General features: G+C 41.4%; 1 protein-coding gene across 3 annotated transcripts in view; it reads right to left on the reverse strand.

Annotated features, from left to right (window-relative positions):
* The window catches only part of LOC149868435 (spindle assembly abnormal protein 6 homolog), a 51,278-nt gene that overhangs the window by 11,145 nt on the left and 14,784 nt on the right, over positions 1 to 25,349 (reverse strand). Inside the window, exons 4-14 of one of the 3 annotated variants that reach the window (XM_090038571.1) lie at positions 24,546 to 24,650; positions 23,361 to 23,529; positions 21,341 to 21,418; positions 21,100 to 21,219; positions 20,610 to 20,801; positions 11,188 to 11,382; positions 9,548 to 9,637; positions 9,297 to 9,455; positions 8,898 to 8,979; positions 7,931 to 8,055; positions 831 to 983 (exon numbers count right to left, since the gene is read on the reverse strand). In XM_090038571.1, the coding sequence (XP_089894697.1) occupies positions 831 to 983; positions 7,931 to 8,055; positions 8,898 to 8,979; positions 9,297 to 9,455; positions 9,548 to 9,637; positions 11,188 to 11,382; positions 20,610 to 20,801; positions 21,100 to 21,219; positions 21,341 to 21,418; positions 23,361 to 23,529; positions 24,546 to 24,650 (1,468 nt within the window). Of the gene's footprint in view, positions 1 to 830; positions 984 to 7,930; positions 8,056 to 8,897; positions 8,980 to 9,296; positions 9,477 to 9,547; positions 9,638 to 11,187; positions 11,383 to 20,609; positions 20,802 to 21,099; positions 21,220 to 21,340; positions 21,419 to 23,360; positions 23,530 to 24,545; positions 24,651 to 25,349 lie in introns of all 3 variants that reach the window. The other 2 variants (XM_090038570.1, XM_090038572.1) reach the window with 2 other exon arrangements.

Genomic DNA, 25,349 nt, shown 5'->3' on the forward strand with positions numbered 1-25,349 from the left:
TGGTGTGACAACCAGGTTTCCCATGGCGTCCTGCAAGGGCCCCACATTACCCGGGACCTTCTTTTTACCCCCTATGTATTTAAAAAAGGACTTATATATTATACCTTGCATCACACATACAATAAAACATGCATTTCTTAACTTGTATATACTGGTATACAATTTTGTATGCATGCGAATGAAGTGTGTATAAACATTTTACATACATACAGCATATATATGCATCTCTATGCATACTCGCACACAAAAGCACTATCCTAGCAAGCATGAAATCAGCAACCAGAGTGCAGAAAGAAACTGAGAGATACAAAATAATACAAGAAAATTATTATTTTGATTAAAAATAAAGCTTTTCCAAAACCACAGATAATCTGACTGAAATAAATTCACAGGACCCCAAAAAATTACCAAATATATATATTCTCTGTTTCCAATTAAATTAGTAAGTTCCTACAATGCAGCTGCAATACCTTGTAAAAAGTGGTTATATACTGTTTTCATAATGCGCTTATATTTCCTTTATGTTTATGGTATGAGAAGACTAATCAGACCATAGAACACTGGGTATGAGTACTGGCCATTTCCTAACATTATATTCCTTTAACATGTACATTTACTGTAGAAACAGAAAAACCAAGAGCTCTATCTAATGTAGCTTTTGGTGGCAAAAACATTCTGCATGTTAACATTTGGTATGCTTATCAAGCAAAACATGGAAAATGAAGCTATGAGAGAGACAAGCGAAGAAGGAACACACTATTGTGGAAGGAAAGAGAATGACAACAAAAATAAAATCTAATAACATAACAATAAAAAACAATAGTTCCTGCCTGTGGGCCATATCTTGCAGCACTGGTGATCGCAGATGGGATATCCATTTGTAGAGGAGCAGGGCCTTTAGAGTAATTAGAAATAGAAGCCGAAATAATTGAAGGAGGCATTGCAGAGACAGGGAAAGGATCATTACGAAGAGGAAGCCGAAGCTGCAAGGAAAATGAAAATAAATGAAGAAAGCAGTTTTAAGTAAAACAGGACCACAGCAAATAAGCCTCCCAAATATGCTTTATTTGGCTTGATGCTTTTGGTAAAAACTATTGCATGAGTTAGGTATACTAAAGCAGAAAAAGCCACACACACATATAGTATCTACACTTCTTTTTAAAACCTGTAAGACTGTGCAACACAAGAAACAACAGGATGTTCTGTATCTATACAACTCCTACAATAAGGAATGTTAGTTAGCCTGTAGCTGCTGCCATAACAGAAACAACCAACAAGAACAGCAGCCTAGAGCCTACCACTTAAGTCTCGCAAAGTTTGACTTTTGCACTAACCAAGCATTTCAGAGCACTGCTATTTAGCTTCAAAGCACATTAGTAAAAGTCATAACAAGTATATTTACTAGGTAAGCCTCAGGTGATTTCAGAACATGATTGAACCACGTAATAACAATTTTCCATTTTTTGTGGATTCGGCCAACAGAACTTTAGGTTTAGTCAAGAAATTACACAGCTCTTCTACTGAAGAAATACATCTGAAAAAGCAAAACAAAAATAAAAAGCCCAAACCTCCTGAGTTAAAATTTAATGTGCTTAGTTATAAGTGACTTCACAAGTTGAATAGTGCAAGTGCTTCGCCATCATTTGTGCCAAGCAGTGTCAATTGTTTCGCATTATCTAGGGAGCTTGTTTTATTACATATTATTTTACTTAAATTATAAAGACAGATTAAAAATGTTAATTTTGTTTTTCTCAACTGCCCTGAGCCTCTTCAGGGAGGGTCACACACATCAAATAAGTAAATCTGGAGAGCTAGATATTGTCTATTTGTGCAATTCTACAATAATTCAGTAGATTTGTGCTGGCCTTTACTAAGGCTAGGGACCGAAGTTACACAAACTGGTATAACTGATCAGAAACCAGTTCAAATCCATAACACAACAGAAGTTCAGTGCACATAAGCCACTAACAAAATGGCTGAAACTGGTTTAAGATAAACCTGGATAAAAGTAGTATCAGACCTAACTGATTTTGGAGAAATCAGTTTATTGAATTTCTGTCCCAGATCCCCTCCAGATTCAAGATCACACAGAGTCCCCCAACATCCCAGGATGCTTTGCACCTCCCTGCATACCCACACTCACAGGGGGCCAAGCCTAGCCTTCCCACAGGACGTCTGCTCCAGTTGAACAGGGAGGTGTGCTCTGGTGCTCCCAGGTTCTGGCCTGGGCCACTGCAAGAATGCGACTGCATTTTCAGAATCAAAAGTGAATGTCTTTTCACTTGCTTATCAGTTCAATCTATGCAGCTTCGACTAACCTGAGAAGATTGAATCAATTCAGCCTCAGGCTTTCTGACTGTCTGTACTTAGCCTAAGTGACTGTTCCTACTTTTGGTTTCTATATCCTCAGCTGAACTACCATACTTTAGTTTCATTGTTCAAATGATTATTTTTTCTGGGTTTAAAGCAGCCCATAGATCTCTAAAGTGTACACAGATGGAACTACTGTGGAAGAGTGAGGCCAAAGACTCACAAGGAACATCACAGCACCAGATATTGCTTTTATCCACTCTGAGAACACTAATGGATTTCCACTAGAAAATTAGTAATCATCACTGTGTAGAGTAACTAGCTGATTCTAAAACTCTATTGTGGGCTATGAACAGGGATCCAGGTTTTTCATTTCCCATGGGAAAAACAAAGAACACTTCGGATTTTACCTTTTACCAGAGCTAAACACGTATTTTTCATTTTACCCATGGATTTGCAGTTTTGCAACGAGCTCTCTTCAGGCTGACAGAGTTCCAGCCTGCTGCAGGCTGGGAGGGAGAGAGAGGAGGGCAATAATGCAGGGGGCACCATGTGCACGTACATCAGGGGTGGGCAATTATTTCAGGCAGAGGGCCGCTTACTGAGTTTTGGCAAGCCATTGAGGGCCGCATGATAGGCAGCCGGGGCAGATAAATATAAATTTTCTAAAATTTTTTAGGGACTCCACAGGCCAGATAGAATGGCCCGGCGGGCCACATCTGGCCCACGGGCTGCATTTTGCCCACCCTGACGTACATGTACATGGCCCCCAGGGAGCCAAGAGAGCAGATCCTGCAGGTAAATGGGGGGGGAGGGGTAGAGGCCCCCATAGGGAGGGAGGGAGAGAGTTGGGCAGGGCTGAGGCTGGGGATGCTTCCCAGCTGGGCAGTGTCCCAACAGGAAGCAGCACAGGACTGCGGGGGCAGGGGCGGCAAGGCCAGCTCCCCGCTGCTGCACATGCTCCTGGAGGGGGACTGCCCCCACCATGTCACCCAGATCTGTACATATGGTGGGCTACCCGCTGCTGTGTGCACTCCCGGGGCCAGGGGGAACCTGTGCCCCCCAAATCTGTGCACAGGGTGTGGGCATGGACTCAGGCTGCCTACTTCAGGCTCAAGTTCCTGCCCTGCTGCCTTTCCCCAGAGCCTCCACAGCCCAACATGTGTGATCTGGCACTGCAGGGCAAAGCAGAGCCATGCAGGAAAGCTGCTTGTGCTGAGAACCCCCACAGCTGAGCTGGGGGAGCAGGAGCACCCACTTTACCTCTTGCTTACCTCCAATATGAAAACTTCTGGATGGAGGGTGCAAAAACTAAAAAAAAAAGTTTCACCTGTTTGACAACCTGCATCATATTTTCAAAATAGCCTAATAGTCTCATTTTCATAATGGAATTTTGGCTTCTAACTTCCTAACTAACACTTCTGAAAACGTTACTGCTTGTATCAGTTTTGTTCTGTTTCACATTATAGCCTACAAGAATAGACCTGCTATATAGCAAGTTATTACATTCAATTTATGAAGCACACCAAATCAGCTGTACTGGTAACTCATACAGTTTCTTTTAACGAAAAAAAGGGGAAGGAATGGGGAGGGGGAAATAATTCCCTATCACATACTGAGCCAACAGGACAGATTTTCCGAGACTGTAAAGCCCTACAACCAGAGTTTGCCAGGTTAAATTAAAGTAGTATCATCCACTGACTCCTAACAAAACTAAGGATTGTTTTGTTTTTTAGAATTTCTCATTCCTACATTACTTATTTTGCATAAACCAGAAGTAGTAAACATTCCTTATTAAAAATAAGGTTAGTTAAAGTTAATTCTTCATGACCATGTAGAAGAGATGAGCAGATCTAGCAAAGTGACTCAAGAGGACTTGAAGTCAGGAAGCATGCTTCAGCTCAGACTCCTCTGTGCAAACAAGTTATTACCCCTCAATTTTTCAATGAGGAGGTGCTAAAGTCCATGCACAGCGCGTCCATATTTGCACATAGTTACTAGGATTGTACATTCATTTTGGCTGCTGACAGACGTGGGGGGGGGGGGGGAAAAAAAGCGCTTTACCAGAAGCAGCAGCATGTTAATTCTACCTGGCTCCACAGCATCCATATAGACTGTGCACTGCACCAGGGTGGCACTTATCTAAAGCCAATTCAATTAGTTATTAAATAAAAAGCACCAACACCCCACCCCCCAAAAAAAACAACCCATCTATACAGATGTTGGGTGAACTGAGTCCAACTAACACAATCCTTCTTCTAGACATGCACTGGATTTGGCACAGGGATGCACCAAGTTTAAAGCAAAACACTGGGGGTTTTTTATGTCTGTGAGCAGCCTTAAAGACCTGAAACATCTACCTGCATATAAGCTGGCTGATTTAGCTGCAGTCATAATAGAACAAATACAGGTACTTATTTAAGGGACTACATGGCCTCATTGCAACACAGTCCTCTTTTCATCTGCAAAATGGGTACAGTATTTATCACTCAGCAAGATGTTACAAAAGTATTATTATACTCCTACCTGCAGTAAAACCGGGGGGGGGGGGAGGGGGGGGAAGGTGAGTTCACAACACTATTTCAAATGTCTGTAGAAAAAAAGTCAGCAATATATAGAGGGAAGAAGGGAGAGAAGGAAGGACGGAAACAAGCAACAATTTTTGAAGAGTTGCAGCTAACAACAGCTGCCAATAACCTTGTCCATATTTATGAAGAATAGTAATCATGCTCACTTAAATTTTTATACAGTCTACAAAGAAAAATACCACTAATTTCTAGGAGAATCTTAGCATACCCCCCTGCAGTGCATCTTAACCCATCTACCTCCACATAGCCTAATTTTTACTACTTTCTTGTCAACCGTAAAAAAGTTAAGTGGATAAAGATAATTGAGCAGTACAGCTGTGTCTGTCATCAAGCGAACAGCTTGAAGAGTTTTACCCAAATCATTTCCCTACAAATATTTTGACAGTAGTGATCGAGCTAAAGAGATATACAGAATCATAAACTGTACTTTAATTTCAACATTTCAGAAATAGGTTGATTATAATATGGAAATGCTTAGTAAAAAGAACCATTATGATAGTTACTCTTTAGGGATCTATGATGACAAAAAAAATTAGCTTGTGTGGCTCCTGCCTGTGGAAACCAAAACTAGTTTCCCATTTCACAGCTACACAGTTGTTTTACTGTTCTTCAAGGGGTCATACTACTCCTTCAGCATTGTATAACAGAGTATTAGGCATTACATATGACAGTACAGTTCTTGGACTGCCTCAGATTTTCAGTCCCTAAAATTGGGTTCTGCACCACTCATCTCAAATGACTAATCCACAAAACTAAAGCATTGGTTTCTCTCTCATCTGGACATGAATGGATGGGTCATGCAGAATTCCATGTCCTCCAACCAAGAAATCCCAGTGGCATAGACAGGAAGGGAAAGTCAGAAAAAACATGCTTTTTCAACTGATGCTCATTAGGCCTCTCCAAAGATGCTGCATCATAAATCAGAGTGATAGCATCTGGGGAAATCTCTTCTTTTACAATTCGAAAAAAAAAAAAAAAGGATTTATACACCCCATCCAAGGACCATTTTCACAGCCTGCAAGATGAAGTAACACCAAACACTGCAACAATATCTGATGGTTGAGCAAGGCTGTATAGGAGAAGTTTGAAGAGCGGCTTGATTGTCTTTGGTATATCTCTCTAACAACCATTTATTACCTATCGGGCTTCACTATTAGGTCCAAACAAATCTAAAAAGTCAACTGGATTTTTTTTTGTTTGTTTAGTCTTAAAGAGCTAAAGTGTAAACTTAAAAAGAAGTTACAGTCAAAATCATAAAACTCAGCAATCTAACCGAGTACAGTGCCTCTCCTAATTTCAGCTATACCATATCCATTATGGATTTGTCATTATGATGCAGAAATTGAGTAAGCATAGCCTGCCCTTAGAATTAGAAACATATTGATTTTCTCTTTTTACATTTGCTGGAAGATGCATATTCCAGATGGTTTTGAAACTAGTCAAATATAAGTTCTAGTTTCTTTTTAATATGCCCTCCTGGTCTACTTTTCCATAGTACATCCGCCTATTATTTCACTGCTACATTTTTCACTAAACCACTGGGATGCATTTTTACCTTTGTACCACCTGTTGATATGATCTTAAGATTTTTTTCCTTCCACTCTGAATATCATCTCCAGCTTTAGTTTAGTGCCATCTGTTATACATCTCAGGACTCCTGTGCAGCAGCAGCATCCGCCGCCCTTCTTTTCATAGAGTGATCATTTGGATATATGAAAATCCCCTACTGAGTTTGTATAATTTGGAAAGCATTACACAACCACAAACTACAGTTAATGTTTCTCCACTGACTATTTTACTTACATTTCTTAAACCTGTCTTATTTGCATTACGAGTTTAAGAGTGCTGGATAGAATCAAATCTCTCTTCCTGCTGATTTGGAAGTGAAAAATATCAGGAAGAGAAGGGGGAGAGGGCAAGCTAAATTTTCTACATTAATGGCACTTTATTCAGCAATTGGCACTTTTCTGGTAAGCCCTGTCCTTGCCTCCTCAATATTTATGGTTGGTAACAACCATAAGCTGTTGTCACAAACTATAAAGTGGCTATAGATTTGCTGAACATGGAGAAAGATGACCACATGCTTTTTCCCTTCTGTGCCCATGGGAAAAACAACCCACACACTGCATGAACTTGACTTGGACCAGTTTGAAAGGAAACCACCCATTCTAGCCATCTTTTAATAGTAAAAAAGGAAGCTTCTCTCAAGCCACCAGAACCTTAAAACAGAACCACTGCACATGCAACCACTAAGGCTAGGTACAGACATTCAAACAGCATGAGGTGGATTCGATCCAAGTTACAGGTTTTTCTGCAACTGGTATGGATAGTTTAAAATTGGTAGTGGACAGAATACACATTTGCCCGGGTGGGGGGACCAAAAATCTTAAACCAGGTTCCACCATTTGTAAAACCAGTCTGTGTGCACCAAACTTACGTTCTGTTACAGAAGCAATCAGAAATCTATTTATACCAATAATAGAACAGAAATTTGGTACACAAAACTGGTCTATACCCATAAAAGCATAATGTCTGTACCTGGCCTGAATGTTTTGCTTTTCTTTCTTCCCAGAGTCACACCCTTCATATTCACCTAAAACACCAAAGAAGAAAGACTAGACTCAGCAACACTGAGGAAGGGAAAAGCATGCATAATGGTACTGCACAATTCTAAGTAGGCTAAGAGCCAAAAAGACATCCCCAAACAGTTCAAACCAACTTAAAAGCTACTTTGGATTACTAGGACTGACAACTGGTAGGAAACGATGCACTCTATTCAATCGCCAACACATTCCCTTTGTAAAGTGGGTCCACTCTAAAAGGGAGTCTTCAAGTGCCCCATGGAGTAGCTTTATGCTGTTGAGCTAATGCAAAAGCCACCACAGACAAGGGTGAAGAATCTGGTCCCACAGGGGTGGCAAGGATACATCTAGGACAGTAGGTTCTCTTTAAATCTGAGACGTTGTTGTGCGTATACAAAATAGGAACATTTCCCAATCCACAGTTCAGTAACATACAGCGTGTATACTTACTAGACCATTTTGCACTGCCACTGAATTGGGAGAGTTTCCAGCACAAGGCACATCACTGTGGCCTGATGATCCATGCATGGATGCAATTTTATTCTCATTCAGCTGTTTATTTAGCCAGGAAATTACTACAAGGAACAGCAAAAGTATTCATAAAATGCATGTTCAGCTCTATCTAATAAGAACTCTATTTCTGACTTGTCTCAGAAATAAAAAAGTGAAGTCAAGTATGTCAGAGTAACCGAGCAATACCACATGACAAGAAATTCATTAATTAGTTTGAGGCCAATGCCAGCTGTGATAATTTCAAAATAAAATGGCATTACAGTAATTTCAGGGTAAGTGGGCTCCCAGGATAATAGTAATTAAATGTATTTGGTCAAAAAAAAATCTGTATTACACACACATGCATACAGAGTATTCATGAATGTGAAAATCTAAATCCAGGCTGATTCAAAAGATGTCAATTAAATTGGAACCTTTCATGCAGGGCTGAGCACCTAGCGCGAGGTAGCAAGTAGTCAACTCCCACTGAAATCAAGTGTTCTGTATTTCCCAAGAGCAGCGTCTTCAGTGAGGTTGGGAGTGATCAGTTAAGCTCGTTATGAAGGTGTCTTGTTTTACTAGGTTTTATTAACTGTAAGGGTCTTAGTATACTTTTCTTTCCACAAGTATTTACTCTTAAAACCTTCAAGTTAAAGGTTTTGTTCTAGATTCTGGTCTTTGGTTTCAATGCAAGTCTAGAATAGCTCCACTAGCATAACAAAACAACCAAAGTAATTCATGTACAGACATGCACATAAATTCAACATCTACCTTTTCCAGTTTTCAGCTCAAGTTTGAAAGTGGTCTCAACTCATAACGTAACAGTGAAACAAAACTGAAGTGAGTACAGAATACAAATGTTCTGAATTAAAACCCCAGGAGCAGATATAGCCTCAAATCTGAAATGTGCCTTTACACTCCTTACCATTCTCATTAGTTTTCAGCAGTTGTTTACTTTCCTCCAATTTCTGAACAGTGGTGTCCAGCTGCTCTTGTAAGTTTAAGGCCTAGAAAGTATAATGGTTTTAAAAGCCTAAGTGAACCCAAACCGCTTAAATCTTCACAAAGAGCATATCAAGAATAAAACTTATCATCAAGAAAAAGAAGTGTGCCAGGGCTAATACTAACTAATATTGTTCCTAATCATGCATTCTTCTCCATAACAATCAATATGATAGCCATAAAACAGGTTGCAAGTTTCAAAACTATGATAACCTGCCCTCTATGAAGTTATGGTAAAATCTTGCACACTACAGGTACATTTTAAATAACTTCTTTGTATTTTTCTACGTGAAATAGAAGTCCCAAACTCTATGCTTTTTACCTCTTCCTCTTTTTGCTGAAGAGCCTGTTTCACATTATTAAGCTCCAGCCTCTCCTTTTGCAGGATTTGCTCCCTCTCTCCTAGTATTTTTTCCTGTTGCATTGTCACTGCATTTTTTAACTTCATCTTCTCCATTAATTTCTTCATCTCTCCCTGGAGCTTTTTGATAATTTCATTAGCCTATAAAAATAAATACGATGAATGATAAAAACGGTAGATAATACTGAACAAAACATTTGCAAGAGTCTTACTTTTAGAAGTTCCTCAGAAATGGACTTCACAGTTGTTTCAAGCTTCCCAATTTGCAACTGCTTCTTCTCCAGAGACTCTTCCAACTTTTTCTGAAAGGGAATTTTGGATTAATGACTAGCCAGTGTCAGCATAAACCAAAGCTGAAGCTTAGTGACACTGATGAATGGAAGGCTCAGGGGATTAGTAACAGGACACAAAGCATTTTATTTCTAGGTCACTAACTAAAACGCAGTGACGCTTGACAGGCTATACAGGAGTACCGGTTTATAAAATTCACACGAGGCCTGTGCTGTTAACCGATGACAGCCCAGTCGAGAAGGGACCTACTCAGAATAGCATCCCTACTGGCCATCTCAAAATAAGCGGGTGACTTCCTGTATTTTTTCCAAATCCAAAATGACTTTGAAATTTGTTGTAATTTTCCACTTCCAGAATCTAATGATTGGAGAGTTGTCTTAAATTTCATCCTTCTCCCTGATGCTGCAGGAAAGCTGCAGCACAGGGACAAGTAGAAGCAAAAAGAGGGGAAGCAGGCAGCCTGCCCACACCCTTTGCCTATCTGCCTAATCTCCCCCTTTCATTACTTTCCCCATTGATCTAAGCCCAGGGGTGGCTCCAGAGCCACTCTTGCCCCAAGCTTCAGGGAGCCTACGGCAGATTTCAGATTTTTCCTTCCTTGCCTGGTCCCCCTCCCCAGCTGGCCAGAAGCAGTTTTGATGGAAGAGTCTGTACATTGCAGTGCTCCCTGCATAGCTGCTCTCTGCAGCAAGGGACAGGAGAGTCTCCGGAGCTCCCCCATGCCTGCTACAGCTGAATCAGATTCCAGCCAAGAGCTGAGAGGGGCTGTTCCGTAGGAAGCCCAGCTGGCTGGAGATCACAGCAGCAGCTTGAAGATTCCTCTTTCCCTGCCTGGCTCCCAAATTGCACAGCTTTTTTTTTTTTTTTGGGGGGGGGGGGGGGAAGAAGGGGAGGGAAAGAACAGATACTGATAACAGGAAATCTGCATGCTGTTAATGCTTTCCCTGCCCCAGCTGGGCTCCCAGCACAGCCGCTTCTTACAGCTACCTGCTGTGATACTCAATTCTAAGATGAAGCTTTGTTTTCCCCATGATAAATGGTGAGAAAAGACAACTCATCTTGGAATCGAGTAAAAATAGTATACAAAGACATGACAATGAAAAGTCATCTTAGAAGTTCTCTGTATCCAAGTTAAGGTACACTAGCAGGGTCACATATGGAAATATATAAAATACTGCTGCTGCCTGCTCCATGAAGGGAACTTCAATTTCCAGAGCAATCAATTCCTTCATGAGCACCAAATTCAAATATACTTTCATTTTAGAAAGTAAAATTAAACCTGAAGTATTTAAAATGTTTTCAGAATTTTAAACTGTGTGCTTGACAGTTCTACTTCTCCTTTAAGAAACTTTTGAAATATTAAGGAGGTGTATCAATGCACCTGCATGTGGACGGACATATGCTAACAAAAACAGGGTTATGTAAAAAAAGCAAAAATCGTATTTATTATGACATTTCAAAGCCTTACTCTTAACAGTTAAACATAAGAGAAACATCTCTAGTACGTGCAAGGTTACATATATATGGAAGAGTTTTTGAGAAAGGAGCTGCTATTCCCAACCTTGTGTTCTTGAGTACTTTCACAGACATCTGTGGTTCTTATCACTACTTGCTCTTTATCCTTCACTTCCTGTTCCAGGACAGCAATGTGTGTCCTTAGCTGGTTTAATAATTTTTCCTTCTCATGACACTCTGCATCAAGAGTTGAATTTTCCCTTTGAAGAGAAAGAACTTCTTGTTTTATCCTCTGATATTCCTATTAAATTAAAAAAATACAGCGAGAAAACAGAAGAGGGCAATAAGTTTTGGCTTTACAGCACTATGGAAGAAATTTAAGATGAGCAACCAAAGCAGTTCCTTTGGAGGACTGGAGAGCTGTAGCTGAAAACTAGTGAAGAAACTGCAGGGGTAAGTTCACTCTGGAGTGGTGTGATATACACTAGTGTAAGCCCATTCATCCCATCATCTCCAATTTTATTAGAGAATAAAGTCAATTATTCCACAGTAAACTTGTGCATTTACACCCTCCTCTCACTGGCTCAGGGGGTACTTTGCAAAAATTCCTTATGCTTGAAGAAAGTTTCACTTCATTCTGAGGCATTAATACATTTATACTTTGACTATAAGATCTTAGGAACTAGCACTGTTTTTTTGGATGTTTCTACTGCTACACGAATAAATAGTATTTTCTTAAGTTATACTTTTGCACTAGTAATGATGTTAGGTTGTGTTGTTTGGGGTTTTTTGTTTTTTAAACAATCCCCAATTATGTGATGTTTTTGCAGCTGAAGAACTAGCTGCCGCTATTTGCTGTAAATTGCTGTTAAAATTTGGTTTTCATTTGTCAAGTCTGTCTTTTTTTTATTAGGTGTGTATACATATTAAAAAGAGATTTGTTCAGAACTTTTGCATTCTGTGTTTAATTAAACCATCTTTTTGCCTTTCTGTCAAAAGCACCATCACTTGTGACCCTTCTGTGTAAAGAGGTGACACATAAAAGTAGACATATTCAAAGTTAATATAGCAAACTGGCAAAGTGCCAATATTGCTACTGTGCTAAGGGAAGCTGTGGGCGTAGACTAGAGCTTGGAGAAAATTGCATACAATTTGGAAAGCAGGTAAAAAAGCAAACAAACAAACAAACCATGACAAAAATTATACTGCAACTATGATTTATAATTCAAAACAGTAATTTTCTTATTAAATCTCCTTTTACCATGTAAACAAAGATCAAAATATTCTAAAATAAAAAGGACTGCCTATGGAGTAACCAGTTCATTCAGAGTGAATTTTGTTCTACAAAAATGGAAAAAACAAACAAATGATCCCTTCCCTGGCCCCCACCGCAAATAAAAACCCAGACAAGTTCTTGATTCCTCTGCAAATGACAGTTCTTCTATATCAGCTTCAGAATAACTGTAATCTATATTGTCACATTCTTTTGGTTAGTTTTGCTTCTTGGACAAGTAAATGCTTGTGAAAAGGGAAAAAAAAGATTTTCTTACTAATTGCAAACAAGTCTCTTTCTGCTCAATTAAAATTTAAACTAAGTGGAATAATTGTACATATGGCATGCATAATAACTACAGAGATAACATCCTGTTCAATTCACTGTAATGGAAATCTACTACTCTTGCTAATAGTATATAATAGCACCAAATTAAAAGAACTAAATTAAATAGCAGGTAAAAATGTGGTGCCTTGAACATCTCATGCAATGTGGGGGTTGGTAGCAAGGAGACTCAGAACAAACATTTTTCTGAATGGAAGAAGCGTTGCTATGACCTTCATAAGCACTGACCTTGCCGTCTTATTATATGTGGTGTTACCATTCTACCTTAAAAGACCGCACAATATAAGTATTGGGTTTCTCATTTGGGTGCACTGTTATCTATAGCACAGCATGGAGATTTCAAAATACTAAATTAAGGGTAAGCAGAGTCTCATGAGCACTAGAAATTGAAGCTCTCTAACCTGAATGTCACACAGGCCACAGACAAGCATTATGTGTGTGTCAGGAAATACACCCCTTTCCCCAACACAAAAACCAAAGGCATCCGAGAATTGTGCGACAAGACAAGATAGTGATTCTGCCACAAACTGTTAGCTACTTCAAAAGAGAAGCTTCTTGGGAAATCAAAGTGTTCCCCCCCCTTTCCCAAGGGGCAGGGAGAGAGGGAAAAAGTTGCTGGTTTTCTGATAGGTACCCTGAGCTCGTGGCAGGATGGGCTAACACTACTGCCGCCTCAGCCCAATCCCAGTTGGACAGGAGCAGGCAGTCAACGACGCTGCCCTGGACCCAGGGGCTATTGCCTGCCTGGTGTTCTGGCTTGAAAGCAGGTTCCCCCCTAGTCCCATCACTGTGCAGCCATGGCTGCTAAAGCACAAGTTCCCCAACACCAGCAGGAAGCAGTGTTGTGGCCATGGGCTCCAGGAACAGCCAGGTACCTGCAGGGCTGGGGTTCACCAACCAGAGTTGCCCCCCACGCTGCAGGATCCCTGGAGACTTCCCCCCCACCCCTTTCAAACAGAACTAGGGCAGGACTGGGGAGCACAGGTACTGTTCGAAGGATCCCCTTACCCTAAATGTCACCAATGATTCCCAGAAAGCTAGCCCTCCCCTTGCTCCCCCTTTTCTGCACACTCTGCAGATCAGTAGGGAGGAGGGGAGCTCACTTTGGAGGCATCTGGGGACTGCTCCAGCCATAGGGCTGGAACACCTGGACATTTCCCTAACTCCCCTCACCCCTCTCTCACCATGCTTTGCTAGTGCTAACAATTTCTAGAAGTGCTGTTTAGTGCAAGAGCAGCTGCTCACTAACATATTCTTAAGGCTGCTAAGTGAATGCTGTTGCAATTATGCGATAGTGAAGTTTACCCTTCACAGTCCAAAACCCTGGGGACTATGATCATCAGAACCTTAAGCAAATGTTCAATATAATTAAACAGATGAGGACAAAAGAATCACCATAACCTATATAACATGCAGCTGTGGGTAAGCGCAACCTCACATGCAAAGGTAATGGTGTGCATAATATGCTATGACATTCGGACAGGCATAGACGAAAGCTAGTCCCTAAAAGTCTTTTAACTGAACAAAATCTTTAGATAATATTTTAATTAAAAAATACTGACCATTTTCACATAGAATTCAAAAGCTATTTACTAAGAACGTGCTTTCACAGTCAGAGCAGTTTTCCTCAATCTCCTCCTACCCACCTGAAATGGAAGTTTCTAGAAACAAATAATCAGAAATTGGGGGGCAATAAATGCAACACATAAAACTTCGTTTTCTTCCTCCTCATCACCCAGCCTTCTCTAAGGACCATGGTGTATTACATAAAGCAAGGGTAAAACAGAAGTGGAAGGGAAGGGAAAGATTATTTTAATAGATTTATCTTCCATAGCTTTCTGAAGGGCAAAGTAACAAATCACATCTGAAAGCTTTCATAGTTGTTAGGGGCTAGAAGAGACCTTGCAGATCATCAGGTTCAACTCCGCTGCACTTGGGCACGAAAGACTGCAGGGATCAGACGACCCCAGAAAGATGGGCGTCAAGATGCTTTTTGAAGATCGCCAGGGTGGGTGACCACTTCTGAGGGAAGCCTGTTCCAAACCCTTGGTACTCAACTTGCAAACAAGTTTTTCCTTATGTCTAGTCTGAAGTGATCTTCTATCAGCTTGTGCCCACTATTTCTTGTCCTCCGCTGGGAGGCCTTGGTGAACAGATGCTCCTCCAGGCTCTGATGTACACCCTTGATATACTTATAGGCTGCCACCAAGTCCCCTCTGAGCCTTCTCGTCTCCAGACTGAAGGGTCCCAAGTCAGCTTGGGTCCTTCAGCCTCTCTTTGTATGAGCTGGTCCCTAGGGCTAGGGACAAACATTACACAAACTGATTAAAGTGATCAGAAACTGGTTTAAACCTGTACACTGAACATCTGTTCTATTACATAAACCACTTTGAAAATGGCCGAAACTGGTTTGAGATAAACCTGGCTGAATGTTGCATCAGACTTAACTGATTTAGCTCAAAGCATTTATGCAATGTCTGTCCCAGACCCCTTGTTGGCTTAAGTTAAACCAGACTCCCCCAGCATCCCGGCATGCTCTCTGGGCTGGGTTGGGCTCTCTGCTCCCCATTCCCCCTCCCCCCCGGCCAGAGCTCCGGCAGACTTGTAGGCACAGAAGGGTTTGCTGGCTTCCCTGTGCCCCCCTCTCCCCACCATCTCACCACTCACTGCTTAAGCCTCTCTGCCATAGTATGGACCATAGCCAGCACGTGGTATGCTAGCTAATGCAGTATAAAGCTCCAGCAGAGACTGCAGACACAGCAGTCTGTCTGGCTTCCCCCTGCTCTATCCTCCACGCCCCCCCCGCTGCTTAAGCAGGAAATCCCCCCTCCCATCTCCCACAGCACAGACCCCAGCCCCCAAGTACCCTAGGCATATGGTATGCTAGTTAATGCCAAGAGGTGTCTGTGTGTATGCGTCTCTCTCACCAATTTCACTGGGGCAGGCAGACAGAACAGTGACTGCTTAGGGCTATTTGAAGCTAATCAACAGGTCAGCCAGTAAGCTATTTAATAAGTCTGAAGTAAAAGAGAGAGGCCATTGTTTTGCTAATCGGGTGATAAAGACTGTTATCACTATCAGCCTTCAGCTGGCTTGCTTACCCATTAGCTTGCTGCAGGCAGTATGACAAAGCAGGGAAGGAGATTGAAAAGCTCCATATCATCAACAGATGCATGCATTGCACTGTCCCCTCCACCCCTTGCCTCAGAGTGCTAGCCCAAACTGGGGATGGCAACACTCCCACCCCTTGAGCAACCAGCAGGGAAAATCCTGGGACCATGGAAGTAGACCTCCCTAATAACAGCTGGCCCTGACAACCTGCACCCCAGGGTACTCAAGGAGCTGGTGAGCGTCATAGCCCAGCCCCTGGCACAGATCTTTGAAAACTCCTGGTGCTCTGGTGTAGTGCCCGAAGACTGGAAGAAGGCCAATGTGGTGCCGATCTTCAAGAAAGGGAGGAGAGTGGATCCGGCTAACTACAGGCCCATTAGCCTGACTTCTATCCTGGGGAAGATCTTAGAAAAGTTTATTAAGGAGGCCATCCTTGAGGGACTGGCCCAGGCTAACATTCTAAGGGACAGCCAGCACGGGTTTGTTGCGGGTAGGTCTTGTTTGGCCAATCTCATTTCCTTCTATGACCAGGTGACCTATCACCTGGACAAGGGAGAAGAGATTGATGTCATATATCTTGACTTCAAAAAAGCTTTTGATCTGGTATCCCATGATCACCTCTTGGCCAAACTGCCCAGTTGTGGCTTTGGCTCCACCACGATCCGCTGGCTGGGAAATTGGCTTCGTGGTCGGACCCAGAGGGTTGTGATTGATGGCAGTCACTCATCGTGGTGTCTTGTGACCAGTGGGGTCCCTCAAGGCTCTGTCCTGGGACCCATACTGTTCAACATATTCATTAAGGATGTGGACATTGGAGTCAGGAGTGGACTGGCCAAGTTCGCCGATGACACCAAACTTTGGGGCAAAGCATCCACGCCAGAAGATAGGCGGGTGATCCAGGCTGACCTGGACAAGCTCAGCAAATGGGCAGACGAGAACCTGATGGTGTTTAACACCGAAAAATGCAAGGTTCTCCACCTTGGGAGGAAAAACCTGCAGCACCCTTATAGGCTCGGCAGTGCTACGTTGGTTAGCACTACAGAAGAAAAAGACTTGGGGGTCATCATTGACCACAAGATGAACATGAGCCTCCAATGCGATGCTGCGGCTAGTAAAGCGACCAAAATGCTGGCGTGCATCCATAGATGCTTCTCGAGCAAATCCCAGGACGTCATTCTCCCCTTGTACTCGGCCTTAGTGAGGCCGCAGCTGGAGTACTGCGTCCAGTTTTGGGCTGCACAATTCAAAAAGGATGTGGAGAAGCTCAAGAGAGTTCAAAGGAGGGCCATGCACATGATTAGAGGCCTGGGCTAGGGACAGACACTCAAAAAGCTGAGCCTGAATTGATTCAATCTTTGCAGGTTAGTCTAACCTGGCTAGGCTGAACTGGTTTGAAACTGGACAGACATTCTCTCTTGACTGAGGAAAAATTCGGGCATGTGCCTGCAGTGGCTCAGGCTAGAAGCTGGGGGGGGGCTACAGCAGCCCTCCTTTCCCTTTTTGCAGGGAGCTGAGCTGAGGGGAGCATGGCCAGCCCCTGGCAGGACTCTGTTTCATAGATTTCATAGACATTAGGGCTGGAAGGGACCTCGGGAGATCATCAAGTCCAGCCCCCTGCCCAAAAGGGCAGGAAGTCAGCTGGGGTCATAGGATCCCAGCAAGATAAGCATCCAATTTACTCCTGAAGGTGTTCAATGTAGGCGCTTGAACCACCTCTGCTGACCTCAGAACCACCAGTGGTGAAACCAGAAGTGCACTTCTGCCAGCACTTCTGGTTTCATGGCTGGCGCTTCTAGGGGGTGTATGGTCAATCTTGGGATGCACATGCACCTGTGTGCACCCCTACACATTGCCAGTGGCCACAACCCAGTCCTCCAGTATCAGGCTTAAATCACAACATGAACACAAACAAGCTGTTTCACAAACTAGGTCTCCTCTACTCTGGGCTATCACCCGCAAGCTATACTTCCTTTCGAGCTCTCATCCCTGATCTCTTGGATGGCTTGGGTGCTACCTCTTGTAACCCTTCTCTCAAGGGCTCCTCTCCCTGGAGCACACAAGGCCAGACCATCTGCTTGGCATCAGGCGTTGGGCTTATGTACCCCAATGTCCCACCCCTTCCTATCACATGGCTCCCCAGCTTCCCCTTATGACCAGCCTGCCCTTCTCTACTGTAGCCTAACCCAGCTGCTTGCAGCACTTATTCTCAGGCTGCTTCGCCATCTCTCCTACACAGCAAGCTTATTGTAGTGCAGTCAGCTTTTGCTATGCAGCCTACCCACATGGCAAGGCCGGCATGCTGCACTTTCCTCTTTAAGTAGCAAAAAGTAAAAATGCAATTTTATGTACAATGTGTGCAGATGCCCACGCAGAAGCTACCAAGCACCCAAAATGGTCACAACAGGGAAGATGCTAATAAGTTTCCAGATTTTAAAGTAGCCTTAATTGTTGTTTTGTTACAGTACTCATTAGAGCATGGTATATGTTTTTAAGTCCTGGGAATTTTTTAGACTATCACCGGCCATAGCTAGTGACTACACATTGACAAAATTTCTGCTCATCAAGGCTGTACTGTTAAGGTCTGCATTATAGTCCGTCTTTGGGGTGGGGGGCAGGAGGGGAGAAAGTGTGGGGCAGTCACCACACACAGTTTTACACCTGAGGAGGAAGATATACAATAGGCTCTCAGATTTAAAAATTTCAGAACTCAAAAAAGGTAAAATTTGGGTACAACATTTAGACTAAAACAGCTTGAGGTTGTAGATTTGATTAACTGATAAAAAAGTTTAGTTAGGTGCCCATTTGGTTATAAATCCAGCTACCTTCCTTGAAACCTTAGCCTTTATAAGACTTGATTATTTTGCTATCACTTTGATAAATTTAGCCAATTTGGTAGTATAAGCTCAATTCAGAAATACAAATTAGCTTGTTGACTTGATCATATATCGATTTATTTCTAGTCTTGTTTAATAGTAGTTTGTCTGGAAATACGTTTTCTTAAGTGTTTTAAAACATGCAAATGACAATCCCACTTCTTATAAGCAACGTAGGTCCAGAATCTTTGAAAAACTTGGGTAGCTATCAGTCTATCAACCTAAAAAACATGTCCAACTGTCATAAAGGCTATATCATCCTCCCTCCTCAAGCATTTTTTCTTAAATGGCATTTAGGAACTGGGTATAGATGAAGCAATGGTCACTGTTGAGGCAAAAGGGGTTTAATATGGACTTACAGTGGGGCACTCAGAACAATAGCCAGTTACAGGAGGGGGATTCAGATAATTGCTGGATGTTAAATCAGCAAAAGCGATAGCTATACAGTAATTATGCAAATCAGATCTCCCTCAGCCAGAGTGCAGAAATTTGCATAATTGAGAAACAAATATACAATTATGGATCAGTAATTGCACAGCATCCACGTGCTCCAGAGGAAAGATTTCCATATCAACTGTATTTAAACTGGGAATTATTTTTCCTGGAAATTAACATGATACATTGATTTCTTTTTTTCCTTGTACATGCAGGACTTGTATAGATCCAAAGTAATTCTGACATTACCTTAGGTTGGGGGTTTTCAAAAAGGAGCCTATAGACCTCATCCTAAAAGTCACTAAAAGAACCAGGTTCTCAGCTTTTATGAGCTGGCACAGCTACACTGAGAAACCAAGGTACATCAATTTACACCAAAGATGTGATAATACTGGGTTAGACAAGGTCTCCAAGATGGTACCTCTGAAAAGATTCATGCTGAGTTCATCTTGCTTACATGCTGAAGGTCATACTGGCAGGGCTCCTCAGGGTTTTTCCATACTCCTCAATCTCAATGGGCAAGCAAATGCTTGCAGATCAAGGCAAGTAATTATTCCACTCTATTCTGCACTGGTGAGGCCACATTTGGAGTGTTGTGTCCAGTTTTGGGCCCCCAACTACAGAAAGGATGTGAACAAGTTGAAGAGAGTCAAGTGGAAGGCAACAAAAATGTTTTGGGGGCTGGGGCAGATGACTTCTAAAGGAGAGGCTAAGGGAACTGGGTTTATTCAGTCTGCAGAAGAGAAGACTGTGAAAGGAATTGATAGCAGCCTTTAAGTACCTAAAGGGTAATTCTAAAGATGGAACTAGATTGTTCTTAGTGGTGGCAGATTGCAGAACAAGGAGCAATGGTCTTAAAGTTGCAGTAAGGGAGGTTTAGGTTGGATATTAGGAAGAAAAAAAAAAAAACTCACAAGGAAGGTGATAAAGCATGGGAATGGGCTGCCTATAGAGGCGGTAGAATCTCCATCCTTGGATGTTTAAGGCGAGGTTGAACAAAGCACTGGCTGAGATGATCTCACTGGGGACAATCCTGCCTTGAGCAGGCATTAGGACTAAATGACCTCCTGAGTCCCCTCCAATCCTAATTTTCTAGGATTCTATGCCCATTGTTTATCTGGTTATCTCAATTTACTGCCAGCACAGGGTCCTTAGGCACTGGAGGCATGTTAGTGTCCCCCACTATCTATCCATGGTGCACAGTTTAGTGTCCAGAAGTCTGAAAACACTATTTAAAGGTTCTGACCTCACTGTAAGAAATTTTTGGTCAAGACATTGTGACCTGTGGCAATCTGACCTCCTCATACATCAGTAATATCATTTAGCTGATGCTTCAATAGTCTGGTAGTGTTTAGGACTAAATGTCAGAAGTATTTGCTCTTCAAATGTAGGCATATTCACAATTTGTATCATTATGTAAAAAACCCCCCAAAATATATGTTCTTTGTAACAAGAACAAAAAAAATTAAAATGACCAACTATCTACCATACCTCTTCAAGTCCTGAAAGTTTAGATTTCAACTCCCGTATACAAGATTCAGACTTGTATTTTCTCTCTGTAAGGTCCTTATTAACCGTTTCTAATTCAGATACCCTGACTTCTAAGTGATGTACTCTTTTGTTGTAAGTTGCTTCTATCTCTCTCTTTTGTTGTTCTTGCTGAAGCTGATACTGTGTTTGAATCTTAAATAGAAAAACAAGGATATTAGTAAAGTCATGTAAATACACTATACAGGCAGCAGTTTATAAGCGACTTAAAAGCTAGTGAAAAGAAAAACGTGTCACACTCATGAAAGCCACAGGCAGTATTACAATTCAACATTTAAATATTTTACCATCACTCAGAGAAATGCTTTTTTCAGAAAGAGGAAACAATTCCTTCAGAAGTCAAGCACTACTCATTCTACAGGTATGCAATATTCTGTATGTAAGCCACGTAGATGCTGCTTCTCATGAGCTATCAAGAAGTACTTCTACTTACTTGCAGCACTTTTTCCTTTTCTGCTGTGATTTCCTGGGTGTACTTGTTAGTCAGTGAAGTAGTCTGTGCTGTCCATTCATTTTGCAGTTTATCCAGGTCCTTACTTTTTTCTGCCAAAGCCTAAAAATACCACATGCTGATTTCTGTTTGTGTAGGAGTTATATTTTTAACATGAATCTGGCGTAGGTTTAGCCCCACAGCTTCAAGGTTAATTTTTTATTTATTAAGGGATGTTTCATACCTGCTGTGTTACAATTAATCTTTTTGAAAATCCTGCTTCAGATTTGTGCAATTGGTCCTCCAATCTACTATTTTCTTCCTGTTAAGAAACACCCCCCCAACCGTTAGACTATTTGAAATATAATATGCCACAATTAGGCATTTATTAGGGCTGTGCGAAGTTTTGGTCGCTGATTTGGCGGCCAAATCTCTGAATCAAAATCAAGAGACCCATTAATCTCTCCGAATCAACCTGAATTCAATTTGACAATTTGGCCATAGACACAGCTTTATATCCATTTCTACATACCTCGAGGTACCAGGTGCAGCTCATGAATACTGAAGTGGAGTGTCCCATGTGAGTGCCGGGGGGGGGGGGTGTTCCCAGCACACTTAGTGGTGGACCCAGAAGTAGACTGGAAGTACTTCTGTAGAGCCGAGTGCTGTGGGGCCAAGTGCGAGGGGAACCCCCTGGCCCCCCGGCTCAACAACTGGTGCCTCCTGGGTCTGGGGGACACCCAGTGTCCCCCTGCAGCCAGTCGCTGAGTCGGGGGAAATGGGCAGGGTCCCCTGCTGAGCACCCACACTCCCATGGGATGCTCCACCTGCCCCACCATCTCAGCATTCACAACCCATGCTTAGTACCTCAAGGTCTGTAGGAAAAAAAGCCTCAAAACAAAAACATGTAAAGCTGTGTCTGTGGCCGAATCACTGATTCTCTGAATCAGAATTCAATCTTCAGATCTGGATTCAGCTGAATTGAATCAGGACAGTGATCCAAATCAGAAAATCGAATCCCTGTCCCCCGAATTGGGCTGAATCCAAACCGAATACTGCCCGCTTCGCACATCCCTAGCATTTACATCTACAATTATTTGCTGATACATGAACCTCTCCCCATATACAACTACTGCGATCAATGATGATATTATACATTAACTAGGTGGCTTCCTTCTAGCTTGCTAGCAAAAAAACCTTTTGTTTTACTTCACTATGCTTGCTGTAAAGCAATTATTGTATGAATCAAAACAGTGGAAAAAAAAATAAGCGCTGTATGTCTAGAAAAACAAAGGGAGAAAATTTAAAATTTGCATAAAATCTTTTAATGGATTTGATATAGAAGGATAAATCTGTCAGTCAGGCACTCGAGTATTCTTTGTCTTTCATATACATGCCTTTTACATCTTTCCTGCAATTTCTTTTAAGGCAGAAGAACTCATTATATGCAATTTCCAGTTAACCTGATTAGCAATTATTTGCAAGATACTTAAAAGGTAAGGTCATGAGGTTCACATTCCATTTAAAGATTCTTTTTCTTTAAAGCAGCAGAGAGAAAAGAAAAAACAGCCCCCCCAAAGGGTTGGCATACTGTGTACATCATCCATGTGTACTGACCCTGATTTGGAAAGGAGGACCCTGATTTGGAAAGGAGGCTATTTGCTGTCACAGCACAAACCTCTATTTATCTAGGATTTGTTTTTAATTGGATCATCATACAGGTAAGAGACAGGATTCAAGAAAAAGAAGACTTGTGAGGTTTAGCTCTTATGAATCAACTCTACCAAATTCACCATCTCAGTTGTTTTCAGTAGTTTTGAAACTACTAAATTATGCGCTAAAATTTTGGTTAGACCAGGCAGGCCTATGGAAAAATTCCACTGTTATTTCTTATTTTTTTCAAGCATAAACCAGTACATACATAGCCAGTTAAAATACTGGAATTTCATCCTCAATATACCTAACAGACACTGGACCGAACTCCCATCTTTAAACTAGTAAAAAAGCCAAGAGCAACTCTCCTGAATCACCAGACTTCTGCAATGAAAATAAACTCAGGCCCAAACACTTAAAATAAATTGATAATGTGTATATTTAATGTAAGTGTAAGAATTAGTTATTGTATCAACTAGCACAAGTCTATGTGGCTCTTCATGGAAGTAAGGATGAACTTCCCCAGCACTTGTGGGGATCAGGAACTTAGATTTTATTATTGGTCTTGCCGATAGCAGTCATTGCCTAATAAGTGAGGATTTAAATCATACCTTTAAATTCTGAATGCAGAGGGCAAGATATTTTTTGATGTCACTGTCACTTCCTGGCAAAAGCTTTAGAGACAAATGAGTAAGATGCTTGAATGGATTGGTTTCCACTATATTTAAACATGTTGTCATGCAGTCCAGAACAGGAGATGTTACCAGTTGAATTAAAAACCTAGTCATAACAAAAAAAGGTAAATATTAAAAATTGCTGCCTATTGAATTCAATAGGTTAGAACTATTTACATATAATAGAGAATGGCAGAGAGGAAGAAGGGTTGAAAGTAGGTAATAATGGGCACCGAGAGACATGGAAAAAAAAAACCCCAAACCCAAAAACAGCGTTCTACCAGAAGAGGCAGCAAGTTAGTTTGACCCAGCTCTTCAGCATCTGTATAGACTGGACACTTCAGCCGGGCCTTTTGATGCTTTTATCTAATAGCTGACAATCGGCTATTAGATAAAAACTCCAAAAAGCCTCGCTGAAGTGCCTGAGCTATACACATGTTGAGCTAACAATAGAAAAAACAAGGATGCATTGCATCCCCACACTGAGCTTAAAATAAAGCACTGTTTTCCTCCCCGCACCCACCTCCACATCTGTAAACAGCACATGTGATCAAACCAAAAACAAGGAAGATGGTTTTAGCTGCAGTATTTTGTAGTGACTGTGGAAGGCAATGTCAAGTTCAGGAAGGCCAGAAAGAAAGATGTGTCATAAAGGAAAGTGATATGGCAAGATACCAAAAGACATGACTAAGAAAAGGACCAATCTTTTCAAAGTCAAAAAAATAAATAGAGTCTCACAAAATTTGGACATGAGGCAGTGAAGACAGATGAGACAACTGACCCCTATATTGCAGGCTTGAGTAATACAGAGAATGGTGGTATTGTCAGGATAGAAAATGTATTTCTTTAGTTACTGGTAGAACAATAATAATTTCTCTCTGAGAGATATGTACATGGCTTTCTTACCAGAGTTAAACTCCTCAAACATGGGGCTACAGGCACAGGAACTGCTCTGACATTTCTGAAGATTTTATCACCATGACATCCTACCATCTACAGATGATCTATGAATTGTTGGGCTAGTCACTAAAATGCTGTTACCAGTAAGGATTTTTTTTTTTCTTTAAATCGAATGCTCTTTTCAGGAGGTGAATTCTAACAAAATAATGAACCTGGTCTTACCGAGGGACTTGTTTTTCTTGTTCCAAAATGCACCGTTCTAACAAATCAATGAATTTCTGTGGAAAAGCTGAAAACTCCACTAGCAGTCCTTGCTGGCTCTTTAAACTGTGAGAGGGAACAAAAGGACATTCATGGTAAAGAACAGTCAAAGAGAACAATATCATACCTGAAACAGTGTCAGTCTGTAAAACACTTAACCTATCCAAGTGGGAGCAGTGTTTTACTGCATTATTCAAAGAGAGCAAGTTTTGTCATTATCCATTTCCCTTAACTGGACCATTTTTGTCCATGATGATGCTTCTCTGGAGGTTAATGAAACAAGCATCTCATTGAAAATGAACCAAAAAAAACCCAAACAAACAAAAAAACCTTTTAGTTAAAGTATCCATTCAAAATTGGTATTTGATTCAGGAGGTGGGAGTGGGGAACAAATCAAACAAGACAGAATAATAATTTTAAAAAAAAAGCTACCAGCCATTCACTTTCAGCACTGAGACAGCAAGAACATGTGCATAAAGCCTTCAGGCACTCTGTGAGGACAATTCAGAGTTTGCAAGACTCTCTCAAGAGCATAAAGTGAAAAATGGAACAGACATCATTAATTCATGATGAACTATATTTAACAAGGACTACAGTTTACTACATTAACATAATGCTCTCATAGAAGTTTTACATTGGTTAACAAAGGCGAACAGGATCATTGCTTGATTTCCTAATGTGTGCGCCCAAGATGCAAAAAACAAACAAACAAAAATAAACCTTTCAGAACAGAAGCCAACGTCAAACCCACTTCATTTTTGTTTT

This window comes from Crocodylus siamensis, chromosome 3 (assembly GCF_052110815.1).
Source record: "Crocodylus siamensis isolate JL-2025a chromosome 3, ASM5211081v1, whole genome shotgun sequence".
NCBI lineage: Eukaryota > Metazoa > Chordata > Crocodylia > Crocodylidae > Crocodylus > Crocodylus siamensis.